The following is a 19,343-nucleotide window of genomic DNA, read 5'->3' on the forward strand; positions in this document are numbered from 1 at the left end:
GAGATCTAAAAAGCCTGTCTTCTTGGTCAAAAGGCAAAACAGGCAATCAGATCAACCATTATGCAAGGCAATGATTTATAAGTACATTGAGAATGGTCTACCCAGAACTGAAGTGACTTTTAAGCACACATTGTTTGAATTGATTTGCCATTTATTTACAAAACTATATAAATTCAGGAATACAGCTTCATACCTTGCAATGTGTTTCTGCTTCATTCACCCATTATCCAACTTCTAATGCCATTTTACTATCACACTGAGCCTGTTTACTATTTCTTCTCAACCTCCTCCTTCTTCCCCACTAGTAACCACCATGTTTTCTAGGATCTAAGAGTTATGTTTGTTGTGTTTTGCCAAATTGTTTTCTTTAGCTATTTATATTCCATAAGTAAGTAAAATCATCTGGTAATTGTCTCTCGTTTTCTGACTTTTTTTTCCTCTTAAACTAATCATATCAAGTTCTGTCCATGTTGTAGCAAAAGGCAAGTTTCCATCTTTTTAAATAGCTGAGTATATTCTGTTGACTATATAACCACAACTTCTATATCCAGCCATCTATCAGTGGGCATTTAGGTTGATTCTATGTCTTGGTTATTGTGACTAATGCTTCTGTGAACATACGGGCCAGCATACATTTTTAAGCAAACAGTGACAACTGTAAACTTTAATGGGTAAATAAATCCAAGTGATGCAGTACTCTGTAAGTTTTAATTCTATTTGAGTATTAAAAGATGGGGGAAGCATCAAGCATTTAAGAGAACCATCTTTTTACTACATTTATTGTTAAAAGAAAATGTCAGGGCAGAGGGGACAATTTCCCCACCCTCTCTCATTTCTTTTGAGGCTGGATCGACCAATGAATTAACACAAACAGATAAAGAGGAGAAAAGGCCAAAATTTAATAGAATACATATGCAGAATTTATATGCCTATAAATACTGAAGTAAAATGGAACAGACCAGGGATATTTACTCTGTATTAAGAGACCTAGAGTCAAACAGGAGAAGATGATCTCATCCTTTTATTCTGAGTAGAAAGATGACCTACTCAGGAGGAAATGTTAACTGATAAGCCTACACCTGGATGATACCCCTCCAAACCACATTCTTCTAGATCACAAAAAGAGGGAGTAGTTCCATCTTCAATTAGGAAAAAAGGCAAATACCTAAGCACTCTTCTCAGTCTTGATGGTGTTTGTAGCTCTTTTGGTCATAGTAGTAGACTTTCCAAGGTCCACAAGGCCTCCATCAACCTCTAGTTCCCTATACCAAGGTGACAGTTATTATAAGAGGTCCACTCTGGGTATATTGAGAAAAGCCTATCTGGTGCTTTTGGGAGACTAATCCCATAAAAGCAAATAAACTAGTCCTTATTTTTCCTGTAGAATAATAGAAACCTAAAACTAACCTTTAAAATTACCCTCCAGAGATAGGCAAAAATGAGAGCAATCACTAATGCTGCCACATACGTATTTATAAAACCCCATGTACCTAAGCTCAGTTAAATTTTTTTCAGTAACTTAATCAAATACAAAGTCAATTTACTTACTCATTATGATCTGATCTAACAGATCAGAAATTTGGGTTGGATATTGCAACCAATGGAAAATGGGACAATATTAGCTGAGTCAGGATGAAGGGTAGGAAGACTTCCGTAAGAATAGGACAGTGTCTCCATTGTTAGACCCAAGTTTATGTTGACCTTCAATTCAGCAACTTCCAAACAGTTGTACCCAGTTCAAATCAAGCCAAAGAGATCGGGAAAGTTTGGATATTTAGTTCAAATATGGACGAACCAGTTGTGTTCCTGCTTCCACCAGTCTGGAAAGGAAGTACCTAATAAGAAAAAAAGAAGAAAATGAACTGAAATCCATGAAAGACTAGTGTAGAAAGCTGCCTTTACAATTCTTTAGAGGTTACTCAAGGTTATCTATCAAGATGTTTTATCAAAAGAACCCCAGTGTTCCTGAGACCTAAAACAAGACTCTCTGTTCTTAGCATAGGGAAGTAAAACTTCTCCACCCTCTTAGCATTTTTTTTAAAACTTTTTTTTTATTTTAATTTTATTTTTATATTCCCCATACAACTGCAACCCCCCTATTTTGAGCCCAATCTCTCCTTTCCCCGCCCCCCACCCCCCATAGAGTGTCTCTGGTTCATAGTTGTTTGTTGATTTTGATTTTTACTTTCTTATAGTTATTCTTTTTCCTGGTCCCTTATTTAAGTTTTCTAGATTCCTGCTATGAGTGAGACCATCCAGTATTTTTCTTTTTCTTTCTGGCTTATTTCACTGAGCATGATCCCTTCCAGCGCCATCCATGTTGCTGCAAATTGCATGTGTTTATCTTTTTTGAATGCTGAGTAATATTCCATGGTGTATATGTACCACATCTTCTTGATTCAGGGTAAGAACTTTGTCGATCCAGCCTTTGCAAAGGGTAAGAACTTTCAAGATAAGGTTTTACATGTGTATGTGAGTCCTCAAAGGAAAATGAAGTCCCGAAGAAGTGACCAAGCTTGAGTGCTTACATACTAGTTTGAACAAAGAGTAGCAATTGTGGAAAAGTAACAAAATTTATGTGAAAACACTAACAGAAGGTAAGTTTGAGCAAGGGCTGTTTGTACAGAATTCTTTCACTCTCAGTGCCTCATCTCTGGTTATAAGAGTAGTTCTTTTGTTCTGGTATAGTGAGGGCATCTTTTACATGGAAATTTCATCTCTTGCTTCCAGGAAGAAAAGGGGGAACTCAGAGTGACCTTCTTGTGCAATGTTTTCAAGTGTCTTTAGCTCAAAATAAGCATGATGCCAAAGCCACATATTTGGTGTGGCAGGGCCTTGACTTGTTCACTAGCATATACATACTTGTTATCTACTGAAGTCAGCTTAAAGAAATTTGTTAGCCCCTACATAAATTTAGGAAATAAAATATTCCTTATACTTTCCCACTTCTAGTCTAAGGTGTAATAATAACATAAGAGGAGATCCTTTATTTTCAGATAAACACATCCAAGACTTTTTCTAAACCCCAGATTTATGAATATCACAAGAGTTCATTTCCGTTAGAAACCTTTTTGTCCTATAGACTTTTCTTTTACTATTATTAGTCATAATGAATAAATTATAGGAATTACAATAACTTTAGCTCTTTTCCCAAACAGTATCATTACTTGATTTCCCTGTGCTCTGTCAATCAAAGTTAAACTGTCATTTCATTCTCAAAAAGTGACATATTTGATGAAGAAACAGTTTGGTATTAAGAAATATTCTTTAGCTTCTTATAACAGACACTATGTAGAAACTAACATATAGGAAATGAAAGAATGACATATTATCACATTAAGCAAATGCATTTGCCAGATGCTTAGTGACTTTAGGGACTATACTTATAGGTTGACATGATAAAATCATAAAAATACAAATTATAAATGAAATAAGTATGAAAACTGAGACTAATTTTGTAAAGCCTTTTTATATTCTTTTGTCTTACTGCCTATTTGTACTCTTTTGGCATTTGGAATAGGAAAGTAAACATTCTTTTTAATCTAGATAATATGATTGCAATGAACAGAGGATGGCTTTAACAGGCGATTAGGCTGGTTATTAGATTGTTAACTAAATATCTACAAATTAATTATTCTAAAGTTAAATGTGATTTTGCTTATATAAAATATCAATAATCCTATATAAAAATCTATTGATAACTTACACATGAAGTTGGCACTGTTTAAGTTTAGATATTAAGTATATCATAGGTTATTTGCAAAAATAATTTTATTTCAACGTGTAGAAATATGCTCTAAAATTTTCCAGGCTAAAATAATATGTAACTATAGCCCATGATATTGAAATTTGAAATCTTTTCTCTGCATTTCTATATACCTCAAAAGTTTCTTCTCATGCTCTTGGCCTGACCCATGTGTAAATCTTTTGCTAATGTTCTTGTGATTGTTTGCTGTCTTTTTATTCAGACATATATTTTTTTGAAATGAAAGGCTTTTTGTTTGATTGAATAATTTTTGTCTCCTCTAGCAGTAATTGTTCTTCTTCTAAAGATTTCATTTGTTTTTATCTTACGATTGCTTCTCGGCCTTTTGGCTAAGATCAAGTGTTTTTATCTTATGGACAGTACAAATCATATTTCTAGTATCAGGGACTAGAAAACTAAGAACGATGTTTGGCTTACTACTCTGGTCAGTGTACCCAAAGGTTTGTATCTCTTCCTTCCTGTTCATATTTTCTCTTCGTCTCCTTTTCTTCTTCTATTGTAGTTAAATACACGTATGATAAAATGTGCTATCTTAACCAACTTTTAGTATGGTTCAGCAGTGTTAAATATATTCTCATTGCTCTGCAACCAATAACCACAACTCTTTTCTTGCAAAACAGAAACTCTATGCCCATTAAACAACTCCCCTCCCCCCATAGTTCCTGGAAACCATCATTCTCCTATATTATCTCCATGAATTTGACTATGTTAGTAAAATATTGTAAAAGGAATCATCCAGTATTTTTTTATGACTGACTTACTTTGCATGTTTCAAGATTCATTCATTCATGTAGCATGTGTCAGAATTTCCTTCCTTTTTAAGGCTGAATCGTAATTTATCATATGCAAATACCACACTTTGCTTATCCATTAATCCTTTAATGGACACATGGGTTTGCGTCCACATTTTGACTCTTGTGAATAATGCAGCTCTGAACATGGTTGTACAAATAGCTCCAAGAAATGCTTTCAGTTCTTTTGGAGATATATATATATATATATATATATATATATATATATATATGTAGTATTATTGGATCATATAATTCAGTTTTTAATATTTTTGAGGAACCACCATACTATATTCCATAGTGACTATACTATTTTAAATTCCATCAGCTGTGCACAGAATTCTAATACCTTCACATCCTCATCAACACTTCTTTTCTTTCTCTTTCTTTTTTTCATTGTAACCAAGGTAATGTTCATGTATCTGTCATTCTCTGAATCTGTGTGAAGTATTTCATTGTGATTTTGGTTTACATTTCCCCAGTGATTAGAGATATTGAACATTATTTCATGTGCTTATCAGTCATATAGTGTCAGATGGGGGTTAGGCCATACTTTTATTTTCATGTTTTTGCTTTATAAAGAAAACAGCATGAGACTTTCTTAGGCTTCCCCTAACTCTGAAATTGCATAAATACATTCTTTAATTTTTTATTATTTAATCATTAGATACTTTGCATTCAAAAAGTATCTTTCAGAATGTTTTTGACCTATTTCTGTTTCTTAGAGTCAGTTTAATATTCCATTTAATAGTTAATTCTTCAACATGTTACTCATAAAATGCAGTTGAAATTAAGGGAAGCTTTTTTGAAAAAGAAGCTTCTGCAACAGCATTTCCTATCTGAAATTCTAGAATCATTCCTCATGGGATATTATTAATGTATTACTAATAAGAGAAGCCATTTGTAAATGATTATGCATAATTATTCTTTGTCACATCCATAAATTATATATCAGGTTCTCCTAGTAAAGTGTATTAAACTGGTCAAGGCAGCAGGAGGCAACAGCTTTAGCATCTTCTGAAACAATAATTAATTTTCAAAATGCCAAGGCCAATTGGCAATAGTTAATATTACCCCCCAGAGCACAATCATGGCCTAGATGCCATAGAGACAAGTTGTCTTGTGTTGCCTATAAATGGATTCTCTGAAAACCTAATTTGAAATTACTGCCTTTAATTATACTGCTGATATAAATAACTTTGATAAAATTAGTGCAGCTGGTCTTCTGTTTGTTTTTCCCATTTGAATGCACTGTACAATGTAATCATCTGAAATAAACATCCATTACAAAGAATGCTTCATTTCAAAGAACATATTATTCTACTCATCCAGTCAATTGTTATTTTACCCTCCCCAACTGCATTTCAATCTTGCACCTATTAAAGGGATGAACAAATTACCAAGCTCTCTTAATGTACCAACTAGCGAATTAAAAAAATTCATTGCTGCTGAATAGGGCCATGCATTTAAAAGATTTTAATTCACTTTTATCCTCTATTACCATGTTTTCTTTTTAAACAGACATAGCTAGTTTAAAAATTATCGAAAGACATGCTCTTCTCTACACAATACAGTATGTCATTTCCTAAATAGAAATCTCTATCTTCAAAAGAAAATGCCTGTCTTCAGAAGATGCATCTCTCATTTGACATGTCTTTTAACTTCGAAGTCCAAGAAAAGGGTCTCAAGTGTTATGTAAAACTTTGGCCTTATTTCATTTATTTCTTTGCAGAGCAGAACTTCTCTTCTGCAGAGGACAGTAGAGCCTTTCTTCCTGGTTCACTGATTGTCATCTCGATCTCGACTGCAATCAGGATAGGATTTACCAATGTCAATTCAACTCAGTCCAACTATCACCAAGTTCAGTTGAACTCAATTCAATTATTACCAAGCTCAATTCAGTTCCACTACTCTTTATTAGTTACCTATTCCATGCAAGACACTATGAAGATTTCCAAAATGAGTAAGACAGGGCCTCTTTTCTCTCTCTGGTAGAGAACCATGAAAGAAAATTAGCTCCAGAATACTGTGGCAGTTTGGAAATGCTTAGACAGGAACTCGATGATTAAATGAATGTGAGTGCAAGGGTGATACCCTAAGAGAAATTTAAAAAGACTCTTGGAGTTCAAAGGAAGATGGTTGTGTATAAAGCTTTGAAAATTAACTGGGACTTGAGGGGAAAATTCCAAAGCTTTTCTCTTGCTGTTTTCTTTATAGAGCAAAAACATGGAAATAAAAGTATGAATCTCATTTGAGAAGAACAAATAAGCTAGGTTTTGCTGGAACCAAGGAATTAAAAAGTGGCTAAATTTAATACCATAAAAGTCGATGGAATCTAAAATTTAAAAGGCCTAAATTCCCAAACCAGTCTCTTGTGTTTATTAGGTAGTGAGAAACCATTAAAACCTTTTGGTAAAACAAAGGAAATAATTAGAACTACACCTTAGGAAGATAAATCTCAAAGCTCTGTGGAATACAGATCAAAATGGAGAAGAATGGGAAGCAGTAAAAACAGTGATAATGTTTTCCTTTCTCTGGACAATGTTCTGTGTCAGGCTGAGGGAAGGACCGAGATGTAGAACTTGATCTTCTTGCAGTGGGGCTAAAACTAGAGGACTCAGGTGAGAAGTGATATAACCATCTACAGCAGCATTAGAGATAGTCGAGGCTGGCAGGTGCATGGGCAGCAGCCAACCAACTCACCTGCTGATACAGCCCACCATAATCCTCCAGTGTTTGAGTTAATGACCTCACACCTGCACAACCAGAAGCAAGGACTTGCGTGGGTACTTTGAAAAATGTTCAGTTCCTTATACAACTTGCTGCTCCCTGAAGAGTTTGAAGACAGCTTGCCATACCATTCTTTTCTCCTTTTGCTGTCTAGCCTGCATCTTCCTTTATGTATCATTTTTGATCTATAAGATTATAGACTCAACATCAAGCACACTTTCTTCTACATCTAGATTTTATTGTCAGCCAATGGTACAGATGTTTGCTATACAGAGTTCTTAAGAATACCACATGGCCCACAGCTAGCAAATTTTGCAAAAATACAGGGGGCAGAAATGTGACTTCCTAAAACTGATCAGTCCTTATCTTTCTCATTGAGCCTCTTTTCCTGCTGATATGGAAAATGTTTGATATTTTTCCCCAAAAAGACCAGTCTCTATCAGTTTGGAACTTATTCACATTCAATCTTTGATGATTTCTTCCCATTTGACTAAATACACTGGGACAGGAACTCTGTTTAGAGAGCTTTACTGCAGGTTTTTATCAGAGCTGCTGCTAAAACACCAACCCCAGCTGGTGGATTGGGTGACTAGCTCTTGTATTGCTGTCAAGCAGGACTCTGATATTCCAGACTATCTAGGTTTTTACTGACATTGCCAGATCTCTTGCCCATGCAGTCTTCCCTGTGCCCTCTGTTATAAAATCACATTAACTTTAACTCTGGTAACTCTACTACTTCCCCAGGCTAGCAATACCATTTATCTTTTATCCACTCACAAAAGCACAAGAAGACATTCAGATGGTCTGATCCCACACCAGGCTGGGGAAAAGTGTACACTGTCCCATGTTCATCACCTCAGCCACTTTGACCACACCAGCAGGTGCTACATTAAGCACCACCTTTGCCCACTGAGAAGATGATCTAAAGCCACGCAGTCTGTCCAGGGAAGAAAGAACAAGTATCATGTTCTTGGTGTTACCCAAGCACATTGTGGTGAGTTTTCATAGTACCCTGCCCACCCTTACACCATTTCTCCAAACCATGTTCAACCTAGGGTGGAAGAATAGAAAGAGAGGGCACTGGAATTTCACCCTTTGTTCTTTCCTCCCTGTTCTACTCTTCTGCAGGATGCAGTAGAAAGCAGGGAATGATTCCTCTAACTGTACACTGTAAGTTTCCCTTAAGTGATATTCTTCATCTCCCACCACAATAGGTTGTAATGAAATTATGAACAGAAGTTCATGATCTCTTCTAGATATATAAGATTTGGAAATTGAGATGATACTTTTCTTTCCCAAAAAATCAAGCATTCTATGATGTTATCACTGGAGTCTCAGAAAAAAAAAAAAAAAACAAAAACCTGGGTCTTTTATTTACTTTAAATCCCTGCTCCATTCTATAAAATTCCTCTTACCAGACTCTATCAAGATAGACTAGACTGTATGAAAATTGCCTCTTCACTTACTCCTTCCTCCACTAAACAATAAGCCTCTTCAGCATGCCACCTATTTCTTTATTCCCAGAACTTACCATAATATCTATTACATAATTGATCATTAATTGGCATTTGCTAAGAAACATGACACAAGCTGGAGTTGATTTTATATCAAATAGATTCCATTCTTAATCTAGGTATTGTCTTAGTTGGGTTCAGGTAATTTTTCTGAGGAGTAATCCCAGGAAGCACACACAGCAAAAGAAAAGACAGGAAAATGGGACCTGCCCATTAAGGTTGTGTCAATGGGTTGGGGACACCTGAGTCTTAATCCAATTTGAGACCTTTAAAGAACTCTTAACTCAAAACTGACTCTTGGGAGACTGGAAAACATGGGGCATTTATCTACTGACTCCAACCCAAGAGTTGTCCCCTGGGGGTTTTAACTTACAGGTTGTGCCTGTTTGCAGCCAAGCAAGTGCATGTATCACCAGAAAAGACCCAGATCAAAGCGCCCAAGAGGCACAGGCACTCAAGCATGAAGCAGTGAACCTGTTATACCAGTGAACTCTGAGCAGACCAAGGCCATAGGATGGACGTCGATAGCAGCTGCTATATTAGCAGACCCATATAAACTAATATTGGACATGAACTATTTTATTCTTTATGGGCAGCAAGGAATGATTTTTATTCCATTCAAAATATTTAAGAGGGATAGACAAAAATCCTACCTGATTTAGTGTTCATGGTGAACCAAAAACCTTTCCAAGAAAAACAGTATTTGTTAATGTTCTGTATTATTATTTATTAATAAATCATTTTCCCACTGAAGAATGTACGTTTCTCAGACCTATGAGATTATAAAATTTATTTTATTGTGATTATGTCTGTTCCAGCATCTTTGCTATATAGCTTCAAAGAACTGGTTTTGGCACATCATTAAATAGCCATAGATAGTCATCATCACACTCAGCATATCCACATACAGAATATCATCAGTGATTTGAGATCATTTTGAGGCTGCATTCCTTTTTATTTTTTTTACAGCAGAATTATTGGTAAACTTCCATGACCTTTACTCCATGCTGCTGTACAACAAAGTTCCTGCTAATCCCAATAATGTATGTGGAATAAACAGCGCACCACCTAATGAAATTTACGGCTTAGAGTACAGAAATGCTTGTCAGTTTTTCAAAAAGTGGCTGTTTTACTGTTCAATGGATGCAAAGATGAAGTTAAGCTAAATAAAATTACTTGAAACAAGTGAGTTTGATACAGATGTTGAAAGTGATAATCATACATGGACTGGTGTTGAAAGACTTTAGAAATATACAGCATTCAAAAAGAAAAGACTCAGAAATAAGTCATGGTGAGCAGATGTCAATCAGCCTCCCAGAGCATGTTGAGAATGCCTTCCTTGCCTCCCGGCACACTGCTACCCTGCTTGGAATATCTTTAATCTCCTCCTTAATAACTCTTACTTGCCATTTTTTTTTAAACAATGTAAAAGTTTATTTGGGGTTTCTTTCTGTCAGCTCTTTCCATAAACAAACTATCACATCCATCCCAAAATTCAGTTGCTGTGACAGCAAACCTATCTGCTCATGTGCACAGATTCCTGGGTCACTTGGGAGTGACTGATCAAGCCTGGGCTTGAATGGCTAGCTCTGCTTTCAACTGCATCCAAATGTGCTGGGCTCTACCTACTTGCCTTTTAAGATGACTTGTCACCTCCTATATTACTTTTCTACCACTACTGTGACAAATTACCATAAACATGTTGGCTTAAAACAACACAAATATATTCTCTTACAGTTCTGGAGGTCAGAAGTCAAACATTCCAAATTCAGGATTTCAGAAGGGCTGGAGGCTCTAGACAAGAACCCATTATCTAGCCTTTTTCAGCTGTTAGAAGCAATCTGTGATCCTGGGTTCAGGGTCTCCTTCCTCTATCTTAAAGCATCTTCCTCTTTGAATTCTGCACCCATCCTTCCATCCTGTGACCCCAATTCTCCCTCTTATCAGGATCCTCATGATTATCCTGAACCCAACAAGATAATCTGCTCATCTCACGATCCTCAACTTAATCATATCTGCAACATTTCCTTTGCTTTGTCAAAAACAGTTTCAGAAGTTCCAAGGATGTCAACATCTTTGGGGTAGAGGTTGGCAAAAGTGGATTTATTCATCCTAACATGCCTCCTCTTGAACTGACCTAATAAGTCAGAATTAGTTTGTCTCTCTGGATCCTACAATTGTCTAAGTATACCTCTATTATGGAAGTTTTTTTAAAGATTAATTTATTTATACAAGAACTGGTGTACAGGCCAGAGGTGCAGGAAGGTGAGAGAATTCACGAGAGACAGAGCGGGGAGCAGGACAGGCAGATGACCAAAAACACTGCTGAGGGGAGCAGCGGGTGAGACAGGAGAGGTCTGCCGCACCATGTGAGTATCTCCCTGGCTTGCCAGGAATCAAACCCACGCTGTGGAGGCTGTGGACAGCTTCACAGTGCTGCACTCAACCCACTGTGCCACCAGGGAGGCCCTATTATGGAAGTTTTTAGAACAACTTTACATTAGGGGTTTAATCTTTACATTTACTGTTTGTTGTTGGCAAAATTGTGTATTTCATCTACATAGTCTCACTGACCTGAATCCAAAGCCAGTACTCTCTCACTTTCCTCCTGGGAAAAGGAAGAGATGATGTAACGCTAGGTGAGTAGAGAACAGAAGGAGGATCAGGTTCCTCCTCTCACCCTCCAGTCTATCATCTGCCAGTAAGAAGCAGCACCAACTTCTCATTTTCCTCTTCTGAAATAAGGAAATATTTATAATATTTACCACATACATTTCTGCATGTTAATGAATGAACATATGAAATTTACATAGACCAGGGACTGACATATGCTATTCACTCAAAACTGTTTCCCACTGTGAGGTTATTATAGGAATGAGACAGTACATAAAGCCACAGCACAATGATTGACATGCAGTAAATTTGGCTTTTCATTTATCATTATCTGTGTTAAATACAAAACAGTTTAAAGAAGTGACATAGATTTAAGAAAATGCTACATTTCAAAGGTAGGAGTTTAGCAAAATGTACTCAACTTTGTGCAAATTGACTCATTATGGGCACAGGGTTAAAAGACATGGAAGATAATGTTGCAATGGGTACAATTTATTAGTTCTAATAATGAAATAATAATAGTAATAAAAGCAGACTTTTAAACATTTCAGATATTCTAATTCTTTTTTTAATATTTTATTTTATATAATTCTTACATCATTTTTCATTTTTGCACAATGTATGCATTTTCATTTTGGTTGTATTCCCCATACAATTGCACCCCCCCTTATTTTGACCCTAATCCTTCCTCTCCCCACCCTACCCCCCCACCATAGTGTGTCGCTGGTTTATAGTTGCTTGTTGATTTTGATTTTTACTTTGTATTAATTAGTCTTTTTCCTGGTCCCTTATTTAGGTTTTCTAAATTTCTGCTATGAGTGAGACCATCCGGTATTTTTCTTTTTCTTTCTGACTTATTTTGCTGAGCATGATCCCTTCCAGCTCCATCCATGTTGCTGCAAACTGCGTGTGTTTATCAGATATACTAATTCTTGATATGACTTACTGTTAACTCCAGGCAGTATCTAGCAATCTAAAGGCTATTTGATTATTTAGATTTCCCAGGTTATTATCATTCATGCACATAATGGGCTTGAAGTCCTTTAGATCACAGGATCTGCACACATTGCCTGCATGTTCCAAGACAAATTGAGCCATTCCACTCAAATGTTTACAGTAAATAGAATAGAAACTTGTGGAATCATCTTCCTCTCTCATATATGAAGCAACAGCAAAGTGGTACAGGGTCTCAGCTGTTTCAAGTTCCTCAATTGAGTTTTACTTTTGCAAACGGCCCACTGACTTCCTGTATGTGAGCTGCATTCTGAGCAACATGACCGGCCGTAACATTTGCTGTAATTTTTTAAATATGTGGGAAAAAAGAAAGATATCAACCATGTATTATCTGAATCAAGATGCCAAATTATCAAACTTATTTCTCCAGGCAAGCAGCCCAACAACAGGGACAGCTCCCAGGAGCCAGTCAAGGTTGTCTGTCTGTCCATCCACTCAAGACATCTGCAGGTAAGTGCTTAACAAATGTTTCTACTCAGCATTGTTTGAAGCCAGTGTTTTATATTGTTTTATTCGGAGACTTATTCTTGCTTCTGCCTTACATTGTCCACGGCCAATTTATACTAGCTTAGTTTTTTTCTTTAATTCATTTTCTTCAGTTGATCTTTGTTTACCAACTTCTGGTCCATGTTATCGTTTTCATCATTCTCTCTCTCTGTTTTTCCATGGCTTTCCTCTCCATTCCCATTTCTCATCCTTGGCCTTTGTCTAGATCTGCCATCTTGCATGACATGGCATAAGACATGAGCAGTGCACCCCAGTCATGGTGCTGAGCCCTGCTAAGAAGGAGTTTGGTAAGAAATCAGTGAAACAGGCCTGGGAGGAGGAGAGAGGTCTCTTGAGAGATATGAGCATGCAGAAGAACAATAAAAGGAAGAAAAAATGATTTGCCCCTCCAAATCTCAAGTGCCATATGGAATGAGCTTTGCACAGATTCTTCAGATTCATCCACTACAGATGAGATTTGCTGGATTCAGGCAAGAAGAAGAGCCTAAATTTGATTCTACTTGTCTCAAGATGGAAAACAAATAATAATAAACCTTGTGGAACCTTGGCTGGATATTCTACTCCTGATGGAACTAAGCTGGTTGATTTGCAATCCACAGGTAAAGAGCAACAAGAAGAGACTGAATATGAAAATTGCTCTTTCAGTTGCCTCAGAAGTAAAGACACAAGGTACCAAGAATGTAGTCACTCCCTACAGAGATGCTCATCTTAGATGAAGAGACCATCAAGGGACCACAAAGAAAGCGGAGATAGATACCACCACAGAGCTCCCCAGCTCTTGCATAGCTCCAGGCATAATGAAGCAATCAAGAAAAGAGTTTCAGAAACACTGACATGTTGGCAGCAGCAGATGGTGGCAGGTAAGCAGATGATGCAGGGTTCCAGATGAACCGCTCTATTCAAGAACCTCCTGCCACCTACAACGATGACTCTGATAATTTGAAAGCATGCAGGTCAGTCACCACTGAGAAAAAAAAAATGATGCCATCCAAATGTAGTTCTTCCTGATACAAATTAGCTGGGCATTTGACTCCTACTTTCAGAATATAACATTGTTCATACTGGTTTTTGGTCTAACTGGATATACAGTGATGAAAGGAGAGAAGATGGTATGAGAAGAACAATGCAGAAGTTTCCATGGGTTTAAAAGCTGAATAGAATCAGATTTGCTCTTGCCCTTTCTTTTAATTGACTGGTTTATCCTGGTAAAGGGACTGACAAACTAGTTGAGTTTTTGTACCCATTCTAGTTAAGACATAAACAGTGGAGGAAATATGTGAAAGAAATCTTTCACTCTTCAGTGCAAATTTGGTGAGCAGTAGCACCCTAACCATAAGAAATTCAAGCCCTGGGTTTCTTAAGGTCAGATTTTTGTATCAAAAATATATCCTTTTATATCATAAAATCTCCTTTTCAGTTGGCACTCATTTGCCCTCTAGTTTTTGGATTCAAGACCGAAAAGACATGGAGAGCTGTGATGGACATAGCTCTGGGCTACTAGTCTCCAGGGAAGGAGAAAACATTGACTTTCCTGATCATCACATACTGAAAGGCTTCAGCATGTTGACATTGTGTTGCTCTATCACTTCTTGCTTGCACTTTTTAACCTCTTTTTAAAATAACTTAATGTTAAAAAGAATTAGAGGAATACCCATGCTACTATGCATAAATGAGACCATTTTAAGAAAAACATATTCCTAAATGTTCACATGATACCTGATAAGTTAAGTTGGTTACTTTCTGATTGGGAACAAGTGACGCCCCTTGTTGCCTAACGCTTGCTTGGTTGTTTGGACTTATTTTTATGAAAGTTGAAATTACTTTATTAAACAAGTATGTTTCCTGTGAATGATGTGATCCAGTGACTGCTGACTATGTTCATTCAGGGCAAGACAAGAAGGAGAATTAATGTCTGAGTGTAAATAATATTAGAGTAGTCTGTTTCTCCAAAATTTTTACAAGATATTCATTCATAAAATGCTCATTCACTTATTCATTCAAGCATGTATTATGTATTAAGTTTTCCTCTAGGCACTAGAAATATTATAGTGCTTGAGATTTGTGTAGTCTCTGACATCTTAGAGTTTGCAGCCTAATGAGGAACACAGACTCAGAACAAACTAACTCACCCTTAACATATGATTACAATCATGTTAAGAAATATGGGAGTAGATGACAAGGAAGACTTGTTATCTGGAATATCAGAGAAGAATCCTGGGATATCAGAGAAGAATCTTGCTAAGCAAATGACAAACCAAAGAGGCTCAAAGGATGACAGGAATTAGTCAAGGAAAGAATCAGGGAGGCCATCCAGCTAGAGGTGCTACTGCAGGCAACAGGGGGAAGGAAAAAGCTCAGTCATCCGGGGAACTGAAAGCCAGCTGCTGTGGTTCAGGTGCGGTGGGGGAGATAGCTGTGCGGTGGAGGTAAAGAGAGAGAGCCATGGAAAAAACTCTAAGAGATCTGAAATAGACTGTTTGATTTGTATTAATATGCATTTCTTATCATCTTGACTCTGATTTGAGTGTGACTTTGCTGAAATGTTGGGGGATAGATTAAAATACCGTTTCTGATCAAAACTAACTCCCCATTTACAACCACCTGCTGTCATCCACAGACCTACTTCCAGTATAATTCAGTGCAGGACAGTCAGAGGTGCTGTTTGTATGTTTAATGGTAATTGGATAAAAAGATGCTTGTAATTAAAATCATAGGGAACGGTTTGCCTAACTTTTAAATGCATCACTCTGGAGGAAAATAATTGAAGACAGGAAATTTAACTTAGGTTTCTATTAATTAAAGTGAGATCGATGAGTCTATAGTTACTATTTCCTGCTGTGGCTTATTTTCAAAATATACCTATTAAGCTACATAATGGGCATGCTAGATGCCCATATCCTGGAAACTGAGGATAAAAAGTGACAGAAGAGTTGATTCTTCCTTCAAGTATCCTATTATCTAGTGGGAAATTTTTAGCACGCACTTGAAAAGACTGAAGTTCAAAGATGAATTTAAAAAGGGGAATACAGGGCCTCCCCGGTGGCGCAGCGGTTGAGTGCTGGGTTGTGAAGCTGCCCTCAGCCTCTGCAGCGCCGGTTCGATCCCCGGCTACTCCCCGGCCACCGGAGGAGGGTCCCACATGGAGCGCAGACCTCTCCTGCCGCCCGCTGCTCCCCTCAGCAGTGTACTTCGGTCCTTCTGCCTGCTCTGCTCCCCGCTCTGGCTCTGGTGAATTCTCTCACCCTCCCGCGCTTCTGACGTACCCAGTGCTTGTATAAATGAATAAATAAATCTTTAAAAAAAAAAGATTTAAAAAAAATAAAATAAAATAAAAAGGGGAATACAGCAGGAATTTGAAGAAAAAAAATTGTTGATGACTGGGACAACCAGAAACCCCTTAAGAAGAGGTGGTACTGGAATTGAGAATTCAGATTGGCAGAGATGCATGGGTGGCATTTCAGGTACTCAAGTGAGGGGAAATACCATAAGTCCCGGGACAGTTAAAAATTTTGTGTGAACTTGCTGTGACTAGGTTGAAAAATTTGCATAGATGGAGAACAACTATTTCTTAAGAAGATGTGGTGAAGAAAATAAGGGTATCCTTCCAAGGAGTTTAACTCTATCCTATGCATCGTTTCCAAACTACCTTAATGAGAGCCTTTTGACTCAAAAGCAGAGGAGAGATCAAGAGCATTGTGCTCACTTCAACCCATCTTCAACCAGAGAAGCTTCATGTTATCTCTCTTATACAATGTGATTCTATATAATATTCCTTTAAGAGAAATAATAGATTCCAATGCAAATAATAATAATAAGGAATAGCCACTGCTATATACAATAGGCTTGGTGGAGAATAGCATATAGAGAGTAGTCTCAGTGTCTCTGAGTGTGTGCTGGAAGGAAACCTAGATTTAGAAGAACAGGTTGTGCTATGATGGAGGTGTCCATCTTTGGGGTTAGTAGGACTGGGATGATAATGGGTAATGACAGGGAGGGGCAAGTGGGATCCTGGATCCCACATCAACAGGAGCAATCTTAGTGCTTGGAGTTGGTGAGCACATAAGACAAAGGGTCAAGGATGACTCCAAACTTTAGAATTTTAGAAAGATTAATTCTGATGTTACTGACAAAAGCAGAAGAGGTCACAGGCAAGTTGATTTTGGAAAAACATGATTTCAGTTACAGGTAGGCTGTGGTAAAGACAATATATCAGAGTCAGCTCTCCAGCACGTGATATGAGACATGTCACTGAAACAGGAGAGCAGTCAGGGCTGAGTCTGTAGCGTTCTTCAAACATCCAGGATCTATACACAGATCAGCACTAAACAATTATGTGTGTGCAGCTGTCATGAACATGATGCATTAGCACAGGGTAGTAACACAAAGATATTAAAAATGGAAAATCTTTTCAAGGCCAGGTAGGACATATAGGTTTGGGTATCATCTCAGGGAAGTGACTGAGTTGCCTGGAAAGTGAATGAAATCTCAAAATAAAACCTTAAGTATGAGAAAAGTCTGCAGGTGGACACAGCCCTAGCAGCAGGAATCTGTAGGGGAGAGAGATGATAGGTGAGAGAAGCAGACTGTGAACTTGCACTCCTGCTGCTTCAGACATGCACGGGGAGGGAGGACCAGTCTGAGCCACGACCACAAAGAGAAGGAACTCTTGAGCTCTTCCTCCTTTTCTGTTCCTTACATTTTGTTCTCATGTGGACTCTTTACCCTTTCTTATCCTTATCAAAGTCTTATTCAGAGTTTCTCTATTAGCCAATTATAACTTACAGGGAATTTAAGTCATCAAGCTATTGCACTGACACTTGTGCAGAGTGAAAAAGCTTTACCTTTTTATAGAAAAAAAAAATACATGCCAAAAAACCAAAAGCAAGCAATTTCATGTTTGAAATTTTTCAATGACCTCTTAATTGCCTTCAATGGAAAAATTAAAAAAAATGTAAATGATTTACAAATGCCTGCAAGATTGATCAGATCTCTCCTCCAACTTCAACTCCCACCAGCACCATGAACAGAAAACCTAGTCATGCTGGTCTATTTTCAGTTCCCTCAACATGCCCGGGGTTGTTCCTTTCAGGACCTAGAATGACTTCACATTACCCCTCTGCTGTGCACCAGACTAGAGCCTGGTCATTCTTTCTAGTTTAACCACCACTTTTAGGGACACATTTGTGATTCCCTAGCAAACACTCACGCCCCAGGAGCATAATCTTATTTTTTTGTTTGATATTGTTTTAATTGAATAACATTGCCTTATAACAGTGAAATGAAGTTTCAGATATGCAGCATTAAAAATCAGCATGCATATATACTACATCAAGTCCATCACTAAAAAGTCCAATTCTCTCCTACACCATACAATTAACCCCTTTTGCCTGATTTACCCTTCCCCTCTCCCCTTACCTTCTGGTAACCACTAACTTGGTTGTATAGTTTAAAGGTATGTTTTTGTTTTACTTAGTTAATACATGTATTTGTTTTCTTTTTGTGCCACATATCAGTGAAACAATAGGTGTTTGTCTTCTTGAAATGTGTTTATTTCACTAAGCGTAATATCCTCCAGGTCCATGCAGGTCCATCCATCCAAATGGCAGGATTTCAGCCTTTTTTATAACTGAGCAGCATCCACTGTATAGACACAGATGTATAGATACACATACCCCACATATTCTCTGATCATCTGTCAGTGGCACTTAAATTGTTATCAACACTGGACTATTATAAGTAATGCATAGCATAATTTCCATAGCTGGTATATTTTTGTGATTGGCTGTATTGGATTTTTTTTTCACTGCTTACTGATAAACAAATACACACTCAACACACAGTTTTTGAATTAATAAATTTAGAAAGAATATATTTATCTAAGGAAGTCACATGAGTGTGTTAAATCATAACACTAAATGGTGGATTATCTCACCTGCAATGGACCCAATATGTAAAGAATACCTAACACCAGCAGTTCTCAAACCTAAGGGAGTGTCAGCACCTAATGGAGAGCTTATTAACATACAGATCTCTGGACCTACCGCCAGAGTTTCTGACTTCTTTACTCTGGGGTTAGGCCCATGAATGAGAATTTCTCAAATGTTCCCAGGTGACATAGGTATTGCTGATACGAAACCACGCTTTAAGCACCACAGTACTATGCTGCAAATTCTTCTTGTGATCTAAATGGAAAGAGAAAAGAGAAAAAGAAATTGAAAGGGTGAGTTTGAGAAGCATAATTATAGTTCTGTATCATAGTGTCTCAAATGCTGACACAAAGCATAATCAGATTTCCCCATAATTACATTGTCATGCCAGTAGAGTATGGGTCATCTCACTAAAAGCATAGACTGACAAAATTCCAGCTGTTCCAGGAACACAGATGTTGTGTTTTGGCTATTGTTTCTT

General features: G+C 37.3%; 1 protein-coding gene and 1 pseudogene across 1 annotated transcript in view; both read left to right on the forward strand.

Moving 5' to 3' along the window:
* Positions 1–19,343, forward strand: part of MARCHF1 (membrane associated ring-CH-type finger 1) — a 308,377-nt gene that overhangs the window by 213,067 nt on the left and 75,967 nt on the right. Inside the window, exon 4 of the mRNA XM_037497089.2 lies at positions 12,799–12,878. Coding sequence (XP_037352986.2) covers positions 12,799–12,878 — 80 coding nt within the window. The remainder of the gene's footprint in view (positions 1–12,798; positions 12,879–19,343) is intronic.
* Positions 4,076–4,238, forward strand: LOC119234991 (U2 spliceosomal RNA; annotated as a pseudogene).

This window comes from Talpa occidentalis, unplaced genomic scaffold, assembly GCF_014898055.3.
Source record: "Talpa occidentalis isolate TD23 unplaced genomic scaffold, MPIMG_talOcc4v2.1 talOcc4.8, whole genome shotgun sequence".
NCBI lineage: Eukaryota > Metazoa > Chordata > Mammalia > Eulipotyphla > Talpidae > Talpa > Talpa occidentalis.